We start from the raw sequence: 18,259 nt of genomic DNA on the forward strand, positions 1-18,259 counted from the left end.
TTGTCTTCCTGTGTCACCAACACTTCCCCCAAGGTCCCTAAAACATTGACCACTATGTAACCTGCCTGTGATATTCCTTTTTCATTTACTATTTATTGACTTTCCCACCCTCACTTCATAGAATAAGCTATAGCCTATGTATACAGAAGGTATCCATGTCAAATACATGAAATAATAATTTCAGCTCTTACTTGTATGGGACTTCAGACTCATAAATCATATTCATACATTTTCTCATTTGTTCTCCATTTCTTTTTTGTCTTAGTTTTCAGGTTTCAAAGAAAAAGTAGTTTTCCTAAGGCAAAGCATGAGTTTGTGGAAAATTCTCAGGTATAACACCACATAACTGCTATTGGGAACTATTTCCACTACTTACAGCTGTTAGAAACAATCTTTAGGTAAAATCTTACTTATGTTTCTATCATTATAGAATATCATGTCTAATTTTAAGTTTTGGGCTTTTTTGCTGAAGAACGTACTTGATTTTGAGGATAGAATATGGTAAAATTAATAAAACACTTTTATAATTAATTTTCCTGAAGAAGGCATTCTCAAGAATATATAAATTATTAAGAACTCCCAATTTTTTATCTTGTTAGCCACATTATGACTGCTTGCACAACTTGTATTTCCTATGGCAGATAATTTTCAAAATTATAAGGATGACATCAAATTAGGTTAAGCAATTAGAAAAAAAGCTCAACTGTTTTAGTTTCATATCCTTAATTTTGAAATTTCTGCTTAGTACTGTCTTACTCCTTAAGATACATCTGAGCATGAACATGTCACTTCCCATGGGAATTCCAGTAAGGTATATTTTGGTATTTTGGGTTTGAAGTTCTTTATATATGGGTATGTATATATATATGTACATACAAACATATATATGTATATATAAATATTTAATGTTTACAAAATCTGATCGTACTTGTTAGAGTATTTTTCAACTTGCCGTTTATTACTGGAGAAATAAGCATATACTTAAATAGTTTCTGAGACATCATTTTAAACTTTGTGCAATATTATATCCTACTGATTTCCTATATTATATTTATGGTTGTGAATAGTAATTGTAGTAAGCTTAGATTGCATCAAATTTTTAAATATAAATAACATTTCCACAAGGATTGGATAACCAATCCATAATCATTATCTTGGGATAAATTATGAGACATAGAAGATCAGTCTCAACAGTTCAGCACATTTTAAGGTTTTGAAATATTTTAAATTAATAAACGACATAGAGACTAACTTACTTTTAAGGGGAAGGACAAGCACAAAGAGACAACCAAGTGACATGAGCATTAGGGAGCAAAATTTACAGTAGGATTCTCAGTTCAAAAAAGTACCGTAGGGGGTGCACGGGTAGTTTAGTGGTTAGAATGCCTGCTTTTCATGTGGGAGACCCGGGTTGATTCCTGGACCATGCACCCAAAAAAAAAAAAGTGCCATAGGTATATGGGTTAGAGAAAATGTCACAAACAAGAAAGAAAATTCTACCTAAGAAAGAAGGTAAGGATTCATCACAGAGAAACTTCTAAACAAAAATTTTCTAGGCAGGCTGTATCAGATATTTATATGAGTTAATTCAAAGTAAAAACCAAATTAGCTAATAAGAAATAAAAAAGCTGAAATGGGAAAAGATTAATAGGCAGTTCAAATTTGGAGGCTGAATAGAAACTGAAAGATCAAGATCAATCACTTTGTTTTTCAGATGGGAAACACCAGGCCCAGAAGAAAAGATGAACCACCTGTTCAAGGGAGAGTTGGTTCTCAGTCCCAGATTTCCATCTTTAGTTAAATGTTTTCAAAATACTGTGCTGCTTCTCTCACATCTTAATTAAAGCATAACTATTTTGCTTTCAATCTGTTCCCTCTCTCCTGTGTTATTAATTGATCCCCTCAGATACAGTTTTCTACAATATCATACACATGTACTCACACACATATATTCACACATGCATACAATGTAGCCTTCTCTATAGACCACTATGCTTTACCAATTTTGAATGTAGTAAGTAAAGAGATTGCTTTCCCCAGCCTGAGGCTTCTAAATAGGTGCTGCCTCTCTCTCATCTCCAGGTCGGTTACACATTCATGAGTGTGAGTGGGTGCCTAATGAAGAAAATGGAAAATCTGGTCTTTTAAAGTACAGAGTTTTATTCTTTGGCATGGGATGTGGCATAGTAGCTGAAAGCATGAAGAAAGACATTTACATGTCACAGATAATACCATTTGTATTCACTTTTTTAATGCTCATTCCATAATAGGAGACCCTTGTTTGAAATTATGGTGCTGCTCAGAGACATTAAACATTCATCACGGCTGCTTAACTACAAGGTGTCTTTTCAAATTTTGGGCTTTATAAAACCTTTGTGGGAAAGTGGGTTTCAGCCACAGCAGACACTGGGAAATAATAATTACCTCTGAAATGAATATGTCTACCAGAGATGCTTCGTAGGAATGTCTAGATCAAACCCACTTACTGGATTGCTGGGAATTTAAGAAGGAAAAGAAAGAAGTCTTGTGCACTCCAAACCTCATTTTACTTTTTTATCAAGAACAGCTGTAAATATGCTGTATTAAAATTCTTGAATGCCGGGATTCATTTAGAACTAAAAACAGAGCATCTTAAGGTAGATTTGGAGAGAGGTAACATTCTGACTCACTTAAATTAGAAATTTAAAGAGGTTTTGCAGAGTCTCAATTTTTTCTGAAAGATTCAAATTAAAGGATCTCACTGACAATAAAAACATTAAGTCCTGGAAGATGGGAGCAACTCCTTTCACCTATGAGAATGAAGCACATGCCACTGGGTTTATGAAATTCTTAAGGGAACTAAGAAATCTGTTCAGGGTATTGTTTTTAAGCTACAGTTAGAGTCTTCCAGAAGGTTAGTAGTTATCAGTTTATTTCCTCCCTCTTAGAGATAGTAGGAAATGACATTAAATTTCTAAATCAAATAAGAATGCTGAAGGGTCCATAAGACTATAAACCTAGTCAATGTCCATGGAATTACTGCCCTCTCTTTTTTCTCTACAGGTCATCCCAGCATAAACTATACAGTGGAGTCCATGGAGAAATTCAATCAGTCTCAAGTGTCACAATTCATTTTGCTAGGACTCACAAGTTCACAGCATATTCAGTTTTTTCTCTTTCCACTCTTCTCTATTATCTATGTAGCTGCAGTTTTAGGGAACCTTCTCATTGTTATCACAGTGTATTCTACCCCAAACCTGAACACACCCATGTACTTTCTCCTTGGGAACCTCTCCTTTGTGGTTACGACCCTTGCTTCTTTTGCCACACCTAAGATGATTGTGAACTTGATTAAAAAGCATAAGACCATTTCCTTTGCTGGATGATTTACTCAGATCTTTCTCCTTCACTTACTGGGTGGGGTTAAAATGGTACTGTTGGTCTCCGTGGCATATGACAGGTATGTGGCCATTTGTAAGCCCCTACACTACATGACCATCATGAAGAAGAAAGTGTGTGCTTCATTGGTAGTGGCCTCATGGCTCTTAGGTCTTCTTCACTCAGGGCTTCAGATACCTTTTGTTGTGAGCCTGCCATTCTGTGGTCCTAATGTGGTGGACAGCATTTTCTGTGACCTTCCTCTGGTTACTAAGCTTGTCTGTATAGATAAATACTTTGTACAGATTGTCATTGTTGCCAATAGTGGAATGATATCCCTGAGCTGTTTCACAATTTTACTTATCTCCTACAGCCTTATTCTCATTATCATTAAGAACCATTCTTCTAGTGGGCAGTCCAAAGCTCAATCTACTTTGACTGCTCATATTACAGTGGTAATTCTCTTCTTTGGCCCATGCATTTTCATCTATATCTGGCCCTTCAGCAACCATTCTGTGGATAAGTTCCTTGCTGTATTTTATACCATTGTCACTCCTATCTTGAATCCAATTATCTACACTTTGAGAAACAGAGAAATGAAGTCAGCCATGAAGAAACTCTGGAGTGCTTTTGGAACTCCAAACAAGTGATATAGGTTAAAAATATAATTTAACTAGAAATAATATGTTTAATGTTTTAGGGATTCTTTCTAAAAATGAAATAATTTTATTCATATTGAATAAGTGAAGAATACAACAAGAATATAAAAATCATCTACTAAAATGATGTAAAATCAAGAAAGAATTAATTGATAAATACTTTTGGTGTCTCCTAAGAAGGCATAAATTGTGAGTTTCAGTATCTACCTATACCATCAGCATATATTCATTTTTCCTGTTGCCTCCAATCTAAGAGGGTTTTGGTAGATGTCCCTTAAGTCTGCTGGTATTAACAAATCTTACTCCCATCATCCCATATAATAACACTGAACTTCAAAAATGTATGTAATGGTTCAAAAAACTACACATTCCAGAAGAAAAACATTAACTTTTTTTCTTAAAAATAATATGAATTTAAAATAATTATTTCTAATATTAAATAACTATTATTACTTTCCAAGAAATTAATATATTGATGTATAGGTATCAACTGTATTAATTCCCATTCATGAAACAAGATTCTATAGAATTTCTTAAGCTGTGACTCTGCAAATATTTCTTACAATTTTTAATTTTGTTCCCTCTGTAACATATGAAAATTATATAAGATATAAAAATCAGCAGCTATACATAGATTTATCTTTTAAACAAATTTAATTCTAGGCAAATTCCAGTGGTGACAACAAAAAACAATACATATGTTTTAGTAGGTAATTTTCTCTACTTTCACACACCCTTTGACCATAATTACAAAAATAGAGTGTAATGATTAAGGAAGACCTTGCTACCTTAGTAAAGAAATTTCAGGAACTCACACCAACTCTAGTTAGAGATACAGAAGGAAGTAGGAAAATAATTCTGTGTGTTCTGTCAATAAAATAAAATCATCTGAATAAAGATACAAAAAAGGAAATATTTTCTGTTGCTTTAACGAAGGGAAAAAGTTGAGTGCTGAATTTTCTGGATATCTATTATGTTTATGATCAAGTTATTTTACAATGCATTTCTAATAAATTCCAATTCTTTTAGGCATTCTTTCCTCCTATCTCAATGAGAGAAAATGAAGAAAATATTGCATTCTACAAAGCAAATCAAGAATTTGTGAACATGAACCGTAACTAAAACACAAACAGCACAAAAAACAGGAACTCAGAAGCCCTTCTACTATAAGTGTACACAGATAAATGCTTCCACCACTAACCTCTCAGCCTTAATATAAATAGAATAAGAATGCTAAGCTCTGTGAAAGAATATTATCTGGTTCATTCAAAACAAGTAACAGATTCTAGGAAGGAAAGTAGGGTTTTTAGAGAACTCTTTCATATTTCACAAAAAACAGAATTCCCTGTTACATTACATAGCACAGGCTCATACCCACCGCCAGAGATGGAAGTGCATGGACAGCTTTATACATAGACCAGCAAGTTATTTGTTGACCTCAATTGTCCCCAGAAAACAACTTTGATGCATAAAAATATACAAACAGTCCTTGTTTTTAGTCATATATATCATAACAGAAATGAGTTTATTGATTCCATTTTTCTACAACACCCAGCCAAGATTGAAGCCCTAGGGAAAGGACGTCCTCCTGAGCATGAAGAATTTGAATACATAGGGAAAAGGTTCAGAAGGAAAGGGCAAAGTCCTTAGGATACATAGATTGTGCATATTTTGAAATCATTTTGCACTTGCTTTTATCCTACTGTATAGCATTAAGAGCACTGGCCAACAGGAAAACACAGCTTTGAAGAAACCTCTTGTGATACTGGAAAATCAGTTATTGGGCTCTAGTTGGAGGTATAAAACTAGTAGTCAATGCTATCTAGGGTGTTTTAATTTCCTAGGTACTAAAACAAGTACAATAGAATGTGTTGCCTTAATAATAGGAAGATATTGATTCATGGATTAAGAGGTTAGTATGCTTGCTTCCTCCCAGGGTCAGTATCTTCAGGTTGCAAAGCTGTCTTTGCAATTTCTCATCTTTTCTATCATATGGCAATGTATATGGTTCTTTCTTCTCTCTCTTTTATGTTCTGTTGCCCTACAGGTTTTAATCTTTTGCAGTGGCTTCTCTCTCTGTGGCCTTCTGTAGAAAGAACTCCAGTAGTGGGATTAAGACTCATTCTGATTCAGCTGGGGTACACCTTATCTAATGTAACTTTACCAAAATTTCCTATTTATAATGAGTTCACATCCACAAGAAAGGATTCAGATTAAGAACATTTTTTTCTGGGGTAGATAATCCCAAGATACTGCACATGTGTATCACATTCTAAAAGGAATCAATTTATGTCTGTTCCACAGTAAGAAACAAGCAAATGGTCATAATAGCTCAAATCATAATTGCCAAATTTGAAGCCACTCAAATGTTCATCAACTAGCAAATGGGTAAACAATGCAATGTATTCTTATGAAGGACCATTTATGAACAATGGAAAGCAGATAAGCATAGAAGGTAAAAATAGAGGCAGTACTTTCAGAATGGCTGCATGAATGACTGGGCCGATCATATTCTTTGGAAAAAAAAAGTAAAACTGGACAAAAATTCCCTAAAACAATGTTTAAAGTCCTTTAAAATCGACCAAAGGCCATACAACACTATTGTGAATAATTCATTCTATAAAATAGATGGAAGACAATTAGGACATTGGGATGATGTGACATTTAAGCCAGAGGCTGTTCCCATTCTCCCCAGCAATATGTTGTGAAAATTTTACCTGAAAAAGTGGGGCAACCTGTGAGAATAGCCAACTCCCACCCCTTCTAGCTTGATTCTTGGAATACAGAGGTGGTATTCCTTTTAGGGTGAAATAGGGCTATGAAACCTGGTAGCTCACATCCCTTCAGTTCTTTAGTTCATAGTCTATGTTGTAAAGGTTCTGCCTTGTATGAATATGTGAGGTTGTGAAGATTGACAGCTGGATGGCCGTGCCTGAGGGAGTTGAACATATTTGGAGTGGAATATGGGAAATCCATGCCCCAGGCCCATTGTTGAAAATAATAAAGTTCACAGCGTGGGAGATCTCCACCACCCATACAGAAATAAAAAGTATTATGAAGGAATTGTGTAATTGCTGTTTGCCAACAAACTAGATAACTTACATGAAATGAAAAAATGTCCTGAAAAACACAAATTACTGAAAGCTACTTCCAAAAAATGAAAAATATGAACTAGATCTATAAGAAGCAAACAGATTGCATTAGTTATTAAAAGCACTTCCCAGAAAGAAAATCTCATCTGCAGAGGAATTCACTGATGAATTCTGTCAATTATTTAAGAAAGAAATAAGAATTTCACAATGGAGAACTATGCATCACTTTTAACATTTTATTGAAGCAATATTACTGATATCAAAGCCAACAAAAGAGATCAGAAAATAAGTAAATGACCAATGTACATTAGGAATACAGACCTAAATTTATGCTACCTACCAGAAACACACTCTGTATATAAAGACACAGCTCGGGTAAAAAGAAAAGGAAAAGCTGGGAAAAGATTATTTCTTTTTTTATTTTTATTAATTTAGGTTAGGTTGTCAATGGCCTCACTAAGCATTTAAGGAATGTCCAGAAACAGCCAATCCACAAACACCAAGAGACACATTATTTTCATTAATTTTTTATGCTCTTTCTCATACATTTTTTTCCTTTTTCCTCTTGAGGTTAAAGGAAATCTATGCCAAAACGCTAGCCAAACATAAGTGAAAGGTACAGGAACGATATAGAACACACATGAAAAAGAACATTGATCAATAAACAGAATGAAGGTCACTAAGACTATAGAAAACCTGGGGAAGGGGAAAATCTAATTTCCAGATATACCCTATTGCAATATTTTAAATGTTAAGTTTTGAACAAAAAAATAACAAAGCATACAAAGAAACAAAAATCTATAACCCATTTACAAAAAAAACTTGCAGAAACCCTTTGAGGGAAGACAGATACACTATGCACAAAAAACCAACTCTAAGTCAATTGCATTAAATATGTTCAAAAGCTAATGGAAACCGTGAATAAAAAGCTAAAGGAAACAAAGAGAACAGTGTAGAAACAAATAGAAAATATCAATAAAGTGTTAGATATTGCAAAAAGTGACCCAAGGGAAATTGTAGAGCTGAAAAGTACAATAACTGAAATGAAAAGCTGATTGGAGGATTACAATAGCAGATTTCCACATGCAACATAAAAATCAGCAAACTTGAAGCTGTATCAATTAATTAAAGAATAAAGGAAAGTTCACATAGCCCATGAGAACTGTAAGGCACCATCAAGTATATCAACATAGGCATAGTGGGTATCCCAAATTGAGAGGAGAGAGAGAAAAAAGAGCAGAAGAAATACTTAAAGAAATGATGGAAGAGAAAGTTACCCAATTTGAATAAACCTACACATTCAAGAAGCTTAATATATTCCAAGACATATACAGGAAAAAAGATCCACATTTTAATGCATTTAACCAAATTGTTGAAAGAAAACGACACATAGACTTTTTAAAGCAGAAAGAGAAAAGTGAATTCTCATGTACAAATATTTGACAATAAGATTAATAGCTTAATTTAAATCCCAAACAAAGCAAGTAGGAAAGAAGTGGGAAGAAAATTTTAACTTGCTGAACAAACTTTCAACCAGGAATTCTGAGCCCTGCAAAATTATCCCAATAATAAGGAAGAAATAAATATATTCCCATATAAACAAGAGCTAATAGACTTCATTCCAAATAAACCTGCCTTACAAGAAATGTTAAATGGAGTGCTTTAGTCCAGATTACTTGAGGCCACATATAAAGGAATGAATTTGATCACAATCTTCCACCATATATGATTAGCTCAAAATGGTGCAGCATACTAAATGTAAGAGTTAAAGACAAAAACTTATTAGAAGGAAATATAGTGGTAAATCTTCATGGCCTTGGATTAGACAGTTAATTCTTAGATATGACACAAAATTCTTAGATGTGACAACAAAAGTAAAATAGATAAATTAGATTTCTTCAAAATTAAAACTTTTCTGCATCAAAGGTCATTACCAAAAAATGGAAAAGATAACCTGTATAATATGAAAAACTACTTTCAAATAATAAATGCTAGAAGTGTCTAGTATCCATAATATATAAATAACTCACAACAAAACAACAAAAATTTCAACAACTCAATTTTAAAATGGGCAATGAGTATGAGTTTGATATTTCTATAAGGTAAATATACAAATGTCAAGAAGCACAAAAGTTTTTCACTATAATTAATCATTAAGAAAATGCACATCAAAACTCAATGGAGGAACAAAAAAGAAAAAAGAAAACACTCAGTGGAGGGGGAGAAGCCATGGTGGCTCAGCAGGCAAAGTTTTTTCCTGTCATGCCTGAAATCTGACTTCAATTCCTGAAGTCTACTCATGCAAAAAAAAAAAAAAAAAAAACCACAAAAAACAAAACAACAGAACAACAAAAAACAAACACTAAAACAAGCAAACCTCAATGAGAACTCCACTTCTGTGGCCACCTACTCCACACCCTGATATCCATGAACGCCAAACTCCATGCACCCACCTCCATCCTGCCTGTGCACCAACCACTGTGTATCTGCACAGCCCCTCCATTTACCTCCTACCACACCCTACCTCTGTGTCCCCCTTGCTGCTCTAAGGCCTGCATAAGCTGCACCACACCCCCATGGACCTTGCACCACGCCTCCACAACCCTGCACTATGAATTCCATGAACTCAGGTACCAGTGATAGTATCCCCAACCTGTGCCTATACCAGTGGTGCAACCCATCAAAACATTGTTCTGCCCCACCACACATCCTGCTCCACATCCACCTTGCAAATACAAAGCTTTAGACTACTGAAGGAGAGCAATATCTAAAATAAATCTATCAAGATATTTACATCTCTCAAAGGCAGCAGAAGATCACTAAGCATATCAAGATGCAGAAGATATAGCACAATCTAATGACAAAATTAAAACAACAGAGGAGACACAAACCTGGGAACAATACACAAAAATGTTCATCTAACTTTACTAAATAAAATCAGTCAGGTGATTGATGACTTAACAAAGTCAAGAAGACACTAGAATAGGATAAAGAGGAATTTAAAAGCATACATAGAAAAATGGCAGATATCAGAGATTAAAAATGCTTTAGACCAAATAAAAAATATACTAGAGACACACCACAGAATATTTTAAAAGACAGAAGAAAGAATGATTGAATTAGAGGATAGAACAACTGATTTCAAATACACAAAAGAGCAAATGGTAAAAAAGATGGAAAAATTTTGAGTTGGATCTCAGGATGGGCAAAACAAAGTACTCAAGTCTAAGAATCATCAGTGTCCCAGAAGAAGAAGAGTAAAGGGCTACCAAGATTAGTGGAAGAGCTAATGGGAACAAACTTCTCAACCCTTACAAAGGACATAAATAAATATGCAACTCAAAGAAGTCCAACACACTCCAAATAGAATAAATCCAACAGGCCTTCCCCAAGGCACATACTAATCAGGTGCTAAATGTTGAAGAGAAGAAGAAAATCCTTAAAGCAGCAAGAGGAAAACAATCAAATACATACAAAGGAAACCACATAAGACAAAGTTTGGACTTCTCAACTGGCACTATGGAGGTTAGAAAGCAATGGTATGATGTATTTAAGATCCTGAAAGAGAAAAACTTCCAGCCAAAAATTCTGTACCAAGCCAAATTGTCCCTCAAAAGGCGGGAGTACATGGGACCTGACATCCAGGGGTGAAATTCTCTTTGGTGGCATGGGAGATGACTTCCAGGGATGAGTCTGGCCCTTGTGCCATGGGAACAACAATGCCATCCTGACCAAAAGAGGAAAAAGTGTAAAACTAAAGCAGCAGTGGCTGAGAGAGTTCAAATGATTTGAGTGGCTACTCTGCAGGTCACTCTTAGGCAAGCTTCAGTTAGACATTGATACCTATCATAATTTGGCAAACCCTAACCAAAACCATTCCAAGCAATCCTAAAGAACAAATAAGGTTCTACAAAGGTTCCATGCACTAGGGAAATTTTCAGAAACCTACATCCTCCAGATGGGTCCCAGAACAGATGAGTCTTAAAACACAGATAAGTTAGCCTCTCCAGACATTTACTGGTTCCATCCCTGATCCTATATTATTTACAGACCCTTCCAATATGAGCAAGTTAGAATGGGCATAGCCTAAATACCCCTAAAGAGTGGGAGAAAGATCAAAGTTGATGGTGGAGTTATACAAAGAAACTGGGGTTTAACAAACAAGTATGATTTCTGAATCATTATACTGATACTTCTTTTAGTCTCCAGTATCTTAGAGAAGCTAGAATTAGGAATTTAAAATTGTGGAATTGTAATCCATTCCAAATTCTGAAATCTGTTCTCCAAGTTAATTGTTGTGATGTGCTTTGAAATTTATTGCTTTTTTGTACATTTGTTATTTTTCATGGGAAATAAAAAAAATACTTCTTTTATCCTCTGTAGGAGCAAGGGTTAAAACAAGAACTTCAGAATTTGTGGGGAGCAGTTGGCATCAGAGTGGTGGTGGCAGTAAACTGTGGAGATTGTTATGTAGAACAATCTGGGAGGAAGAGAATGTTTACCCAAAATGGTTATGTTAAGTATGAAGGAAGAAAGCACTGAAAAATAAGCACTCTGCTCCCTCTGGAAATGCATGCATGCCTTTTGTCACCCTGCAGTATATAGGCTGGATCTGGTTAAGAATAAAGTTGTCTGTTGTCTGTTATTGCTGATCTTCAGACCCCCTGATTCCATCAGTCTTTCTCATCATTCCTTACTATACTTCGAGTTCTGGTCCATATGAAGAAACAATCCTCTAGTGTTTTGGAGCAGTTGGAAAGAAAAATATGAAATAGTCAAATGGTAATCCAAACCAAACTCTGAAATCTGTTCTGTAACTACTTGTTGAAATGTACTTTGAAAATCATTGTTTTTTCTTTCTTTTCTTTGTATATATGTTACATGTAACAATAAGAAACATTTACAAAAACTCAATGAGATGTCACATCACTCTGATCAGGATGACTACAACCAAAAAAAAAAGAATATAACAAGCATGAGCAGGGTTGTATAGTAATAAAATCCCTCCAGCACTGCTAGGGGAGTAATATGGATAAAAATGAAGCTCTAGCCAGTGGGGTTGAGATGGTGGACATGGAATGTAGTGCATTCCACCCTTGGAGCTGTGAGCTATTAAAGCAAGAGGTGTATATGTCTAGGATAGATCCTGAAGGGACTCATTTGAACTTATCTTAAAATATTGCAGCAAAGGCACCTACTCTGAGAAATGATTGTGATGAGAACAGAGTTGAGTGATTCAACCTCATTGAGCCTTGTTACCCATGCCTAGAAGAGAGCATGTTTAAGAATCAACACTACTTCTTAGCTAAATCAATAGAATTTCCCTGTTTACCAAATTATGGATGCACAGAATTGCATCCCTTAAATACCTGTTGTAGTAGGACACTGTCTAATCATATCATTTGCATTTCCTCATTTTACCATTTATAAAATAGTATAACAGTAGTCTACACATAATAAACAACTTATTGTATTTTGTAGAGACTCTAAAGTCTATCTTCTTTTGTTTTGGGATTTTTCAGTAACATAAAGACAAATATAATGGCACTTCACATTCTCTTTCACCCCATTTATTTCTCCAAAGCCCATCGAGGCTCTTTATTGTTTTCTGTTCACTTCATAATGTGTTATAAAGCAAGGTACTCCCATTTATTTTTTCACTTCCAACCTAAATTAGAGAAATAAAAGACTCTCATAAAACTATTTTGCTCTACCAAGCAAAAAAAAAAAATTCCACTGAAAAGTTGTTCATTAGACTGAGGCATATTATAAAGCAGATAGTAGGAAAAATGTAAAACATCTAACAATTGAAAATTCTTGACTGAGGTTCATTTTGAATTTTTTGTTGATACTCATATATCTACTAGTCAGGATATGATTGCTCTTGCAACTGAAACTGAACTCTTAATTAAATGTAATTGTGTGCATCTAGTTAAAGAGCAAGATTGCAGAAGGCATCTACTTAGCACTTAAAGATCAAATGAATTATTTAAAACCTCACTAATTTTTAACTCTTAGCTGCTTTATATGTGATTTATATATGATTTTATTGCCTCCTCTTTCTGATTTTAAGGGCACACCAAAGTTTATATCATTATTAACACACAATTCCCCAAGAGAAATGAAAAATAATTTAATTCCTTGATTCCCATTCTGTCCAGAATATAGAATAGGAAAATTCACCCACGGGGCTTCTTCCAATGGTGAATATATGTCAGTCTGAGGGAAAGCTCTCCCACAGATACTGTCTCCTCCAAAACATGGATGCCATCTCAAGAATATATCAGAGGAATCTAGTCTTTGAGAAAATTTGTGTATGGTAAGTCATCTTCTGTCTCTTTGATTCTCTTAAGATAATTTAAAAATATATTTCAATGTACCTGTGCCATGCATACCTGTTAGGCTTGTAGTTAAGAATGACTTGTTTAGCATCTGATCTTTTCACAAGTTAATTCATAGGTTTTCATCTCCTAACCCAGGACTGGATTCACAGTAGCTTGTTTAACACTAGTTTGCACACCAACATAATGCACTGCCTCAGATGTGCTCTGAGGTCTGCTTTGGAAGATCATATTTCTTTGAGGGCTACTTATTATTAGCAGCTTCCAGCCTCCTTTTATTTAATGATCCCTCCCTTTTTAAAAGATAAAGGTAAAAATGCAAAGCTAAGCTAACATTAAATATAGACATAGAAATAAAAGCAAGTTATATATTCAGGAAGACGTGATATAAAACTGAGTAACAAAGGTGATAGCATTAAAACACATAAACCAAGAAAAAAAAAGGAGATGGGATATTCCTTGGTTACCTTACCAATTCTATGTGTATCTCAGGAAATCTACTAACTGTTTGTGTCCAAGTTTCTCCTTGTAAAGTATCGACTCTGAGACTCTCACAGTGTTTTGGGGTTATCATTTAAATAAAAAGTACTTATGGAAGGATACTGTATCTAAAGGAGGATGAAAATTTTAGTGCTATATTTTAATGCCCCTAAAATAACAACCCAATTAGTCTCCTTTAATTTTTTTAATTTAACTAATCCAAGATTTATCAGTGCCCATATTTGTGAAAATTCTTCCTCAAAGAATTTCAAAGGTGATTTAACAACAAACATATAATTGCTTTTTGTAAGTGCTCTTAAAATGTTGAATATTTCTCTTGGACAGAAAGAGAAGTCAATTTTATGTTCTCTGAGAACAAGTAGCATGTATATTTTGCATTTGTACATCCTATCAAGTTGCTCAGTATATTATATGTTAATTTTGAGAAAGTTTAAGTAGTGTATATTTTAAAGAAAGAGGGGTGATTGATTTTGGTTCAGAAGGAAGTTCATTGACTAAATAGTGTTTGTTGACACTAAATTTTGCAAATGTATTCCATCAAGATTCACTTAAATAAAAAGAGAGATTGAGAATAAGTAGCATTTACTAAACCTGGTCTGTGTTTCAGAAAAGTTTTAAGTTCTCTGTGTCTTTTTCATTTATTTTCACAACAAGCATAATACATTGAGCCTATTTTTTGTTTGTTGGTTGGTTGGTTTTTCACAAGTGCGGAAATGGAACCTGAAATAGGTTTAGTGCATAGTCACAAGATGAATCAGTAACAGAGAGAGAAATAGAGTGACTAATTTAAAAATGCATGGTTTCTACTTATTTTCTAAATATCACATTAATATTAATAGGGTAATATCCAATATCACAAAATATGAATTTTAAAAAGCAGTGTGATTTTTCTTGGCAAATTGTTCTCTAAGAATGTACATTTGCCTTTTCACCAATGCCACTCTCACACATACTTGAACTCCCATTTTTGCTATTAGCTCCCTACCATGTCATTTTTTCCAATGCATACAGAACCATTTATTGATAAGTTATTCTGGAAAGACATGTGTTGATAAAAAGTTAAATTTCAAGATGAAGGAGAAATTGCTCATGTTTCTCAGGGAACACAAGTCTGTCAAGTGTAATCAAGTAAAACACCAGGACATTATCATTAAAATTAAGTAAATCTCCCCTACTATGGAAGATATGCTTATTTGTGAATTGTGAAACTATTATTGCATAACGCCTTTTCCAGAGGAAATGCATATTTTACCTAATTCCTTTAGAAAAGACTATTGTTTTAAGATTTTTATTAGAAAATGTATAGGTTTATAGAAAAATTATGCATAAAATACCAAGTTCACATATACCACCCTATTAACCCTATCCTTGCACAGTAATCCTTGCATTACTGTGATATATTCGTTACACTTCATGAAGGAACATTTTTATAATTGGACTATTAACTACGTTCCATTGTTTACAATAGGCATCAATGCTTGTATTGTACTGCCCAATGTTTATTTTAAAATGTTTATTCTAGTATAAAATATACAATCTAAAATGACTCCTTTTAACCACATTCACATATAAAATTCCATGGTGTTATTTATGGTCACAATGTTGTACAACCATAACCACCATGCAGTACCAAAGCTTGATGATCAACCCAAATAGAAACTTCCTACAATTTAAATATTAAATTATCTATCTTTAGTTTATGCTTCTGATTTTCAGTATTGTAGAACAGGAAATTGATACTTATAGGGAAGTAATGGCTTTCATTTTTGTATCCTCTTCTTGGTACTACCCTTGAAAATTTTAAGGATAAAGGAAGATGAGAGATACAAAAATGAAATAAGCCAAGGGAAAATGAAAATAAAGGGTGAAAGGAAATAGACAATAATCTTTCAATTTTCCAACATGATCAGAATTCTGAATTTACCTAGAGATCAATATAAGCAATATCATTATTTGTAGAGGTGAGTAATAGATAACCAGTTAAGTTTTAACTTCAAAATTCACTTAGCCCCAACAGTCAGATGCATACTTTGCTTACATATGTCTGTACTATTTTCTTACTTTATACTTTATTTTTTGTAACATTTCTAGGAAATTGCAATATTTCAATTCCTATGATTTTCTTGGCATCTAATGACATAAATAAAGATAAATGACATTTGCTGATATACTTGAGTTTCCGAGAATTTCTATTCAGAGCCTCTGAATTTAAAATATTAGTCTGAATTTCCTTCCTCTTTTTAGTCCTTTTCCTCACATGTCCACCCAAATGATTTTTGAAATACTTAATAAATTAAATGAATTCAATTTAAATGTTGATTTATGTTAATGATATATTATACAACTTTTCTTACATCAGAATCATCCTGCCTGGGTATTTTTTATACAGCCATTTAAATCATATTTCCTAAATGTTGAGTCACCATATATTTTAGGGCACAAATCTAGAGATTTAATTTTATGATTCTTAGAGGAAATATTCATTTAAGACTTGAAGGAACTGTTATACAAATCAAAAAGCTGTCATGTTTTGTTTTGAATTTCAATATTAGTTTCCTAGCATCTCCCTAAGGGTATGACATAATCTAGTGTTCTACCCAGATTCCTTTTACTGGACAAGTAAACTGAAGCTAGTTTATAGGTGAAAAACAATGTTTTCATTCACTTTCATGTTACTTTCTCCTGCTTTCCTCATTTTTTCTCCTCAGAGTACTCCACAATAAATCTTTCATTTAAGAATCTGACCTTCTTTGTTTAAGAATCCATCTCCAGGAAGACAATTTTAGTCATTTAAACATCTTTTTTAACATAAAATTGTGTATATGTGGCTAATATTTGTCTATATAATTGTACTTTTCACATTCAAATGCATATACTAAAATTCTTAAGTAAATGCAAAATTTTAAAAGTAAGTATTCATCCTCAACCCATTAACTGAGTATCTACCTTTCTCTCTAAGTTTTATTGAAGTAAACCCTGAGTAAAATGGATAAAGGAAATCAATCTGTTGTTTCAGAATTTGTGCCTCTGGAACTTAACAGTTCATGGAATATGCAAGTTTTACTCTTAATGATATTTATGATGGTTTACCTAACCATTGTACTTGGAAATATTGTTATCATGATCTTAATCATCACTGACCTCCATCTCCATTCCCCCATGTACTTCTTGTTGGCCAGCCTGTCCTTTGTTGATATATATCTTTCCTCAATTACCACACCGAAGATGATCACAGACTTTCTCAGGGAGAGCAAGACCATTTACTTTGGAGGCTGCATGTGCCAGATCCTTTTTGTCCATTTTATTGGAGGGGTTGAGATGGTGCTATTGGTGGTGATGGCCTATGACCATTATGTGGCCATCTGCAAGCCTCTGCACTACTCCACCATTATGAGCTTGCAAAAGTGCATTGGATTGGTGGTGGCTTCCTGGACAATTGGGTTTGTGCATGCCATGCATCAAATGCCTGTGATTGTGCAAGTACCTTTCTGTGGCCCCAGGGAAATAGACAGCTTCTTCTGTGATATACCACTGGTGATCAAGCTTGCATGTATTGATTCATATACTTTGGCCATATTAATGAATTCTGACAGTGGGGTCCTAGCCATGACCTTCTTCATTCTGTTACTGATCTCCTACATATATATTCTATTAACTGTCCACCAAAGCTCTAAAACAGGTGCATCGAAGGCCCTCTCCACCTGCACTGCCCATATCACGGTGGTGGTACTCTTCTTTGGACCCTGCATCTTCATTTATGTATGGCCATTCAACATTACTTGGGTGGAAAAATTTCTTTCTGTGTTTTATTCTGTTATCACACCTCTTTTAAATCCATCCATTTATTCCCTCAGAAATAAAGAGATAAAAACTGCTATGAAGAGATTTAGAATCTCCTACATAGATTTCAAGAGAAATTTTTAATGCTCCAAGACGTAATGTGAGCACTTTAATTTGATAACATATGACCTTGTGATTTACATTGAAATTTCCAGATATTTAGTTTATATCTGCATGTCATGTCCATCTTCAAATGCAGGAATATATTTAATATAATTCAGGGAATTAAAAAATATTAATCATTCAATGTAATACCATTAAACATTACTCTCAAATCCAAATATTAATGATCTTTTTTTATGGAGGAACTATCCAGTTTAATCTGCCTATGTCTTCAAATATGTTCAATGAGAATTTTGAAATACTTTCAGCACAGCCATATATCTCTCTTTTGGAACATACCTTAGTTAATTTCCCTTGAAACTTATCCTATCTCCATTTGGAAATAAAGTGTTTCCAGAACATTAAC

The 18,259-nt window shown here is 34.0% G+C and overlaps 2 protein-coding genes across 2 annotated transcripts; both read left to right on the forward strand.

Moving 5' to 3' along the window:
• The first annotated feature begins 3,074 nt into the window (after positions 1–3,074).
• LOC143655387 (olfactory receptor 4K17-like) lies at positions 3,075–4,007 on the forward strand. Its single transcript, XM_077126720.1, is given in 1 exon segment — positions 3,075–4,007. A coding segment is annotated over 1 exon segment (933 nt).
• A 12,928-nt stretch (positions 4,008–16,935) lies between these two features.
• Positions 16,936–17,874, forward strand: LOC143655031 (olfactory receptor 4K14-like). Its single transcript, XM_077126600.1, has one exon. It carries the CDS (start codon positions 16,936–16,938, stop codon positions 17,872–17,874), a length of 939 nt encoding a protein of 312 aa, XP_076982715.1.
• Positions 17,875–18,259: the final 385 nt, after the last annotated feature.

Source organism: Tamandua tetradactyla, chromosome 14, assembly GCF_023851605.1.
Source record: "Tamandua tetradactyla isolate mTamTet1 chromosome 14, mTamTet1.pri, whole genome shotgun sequence".
Taxonomy (NCBI): Eukaryota; Metazoa; Chordata; class Mammalia; order Pilosa; family Myrmecophagidae; genus Tamandua; species Tamandua tetradactyla.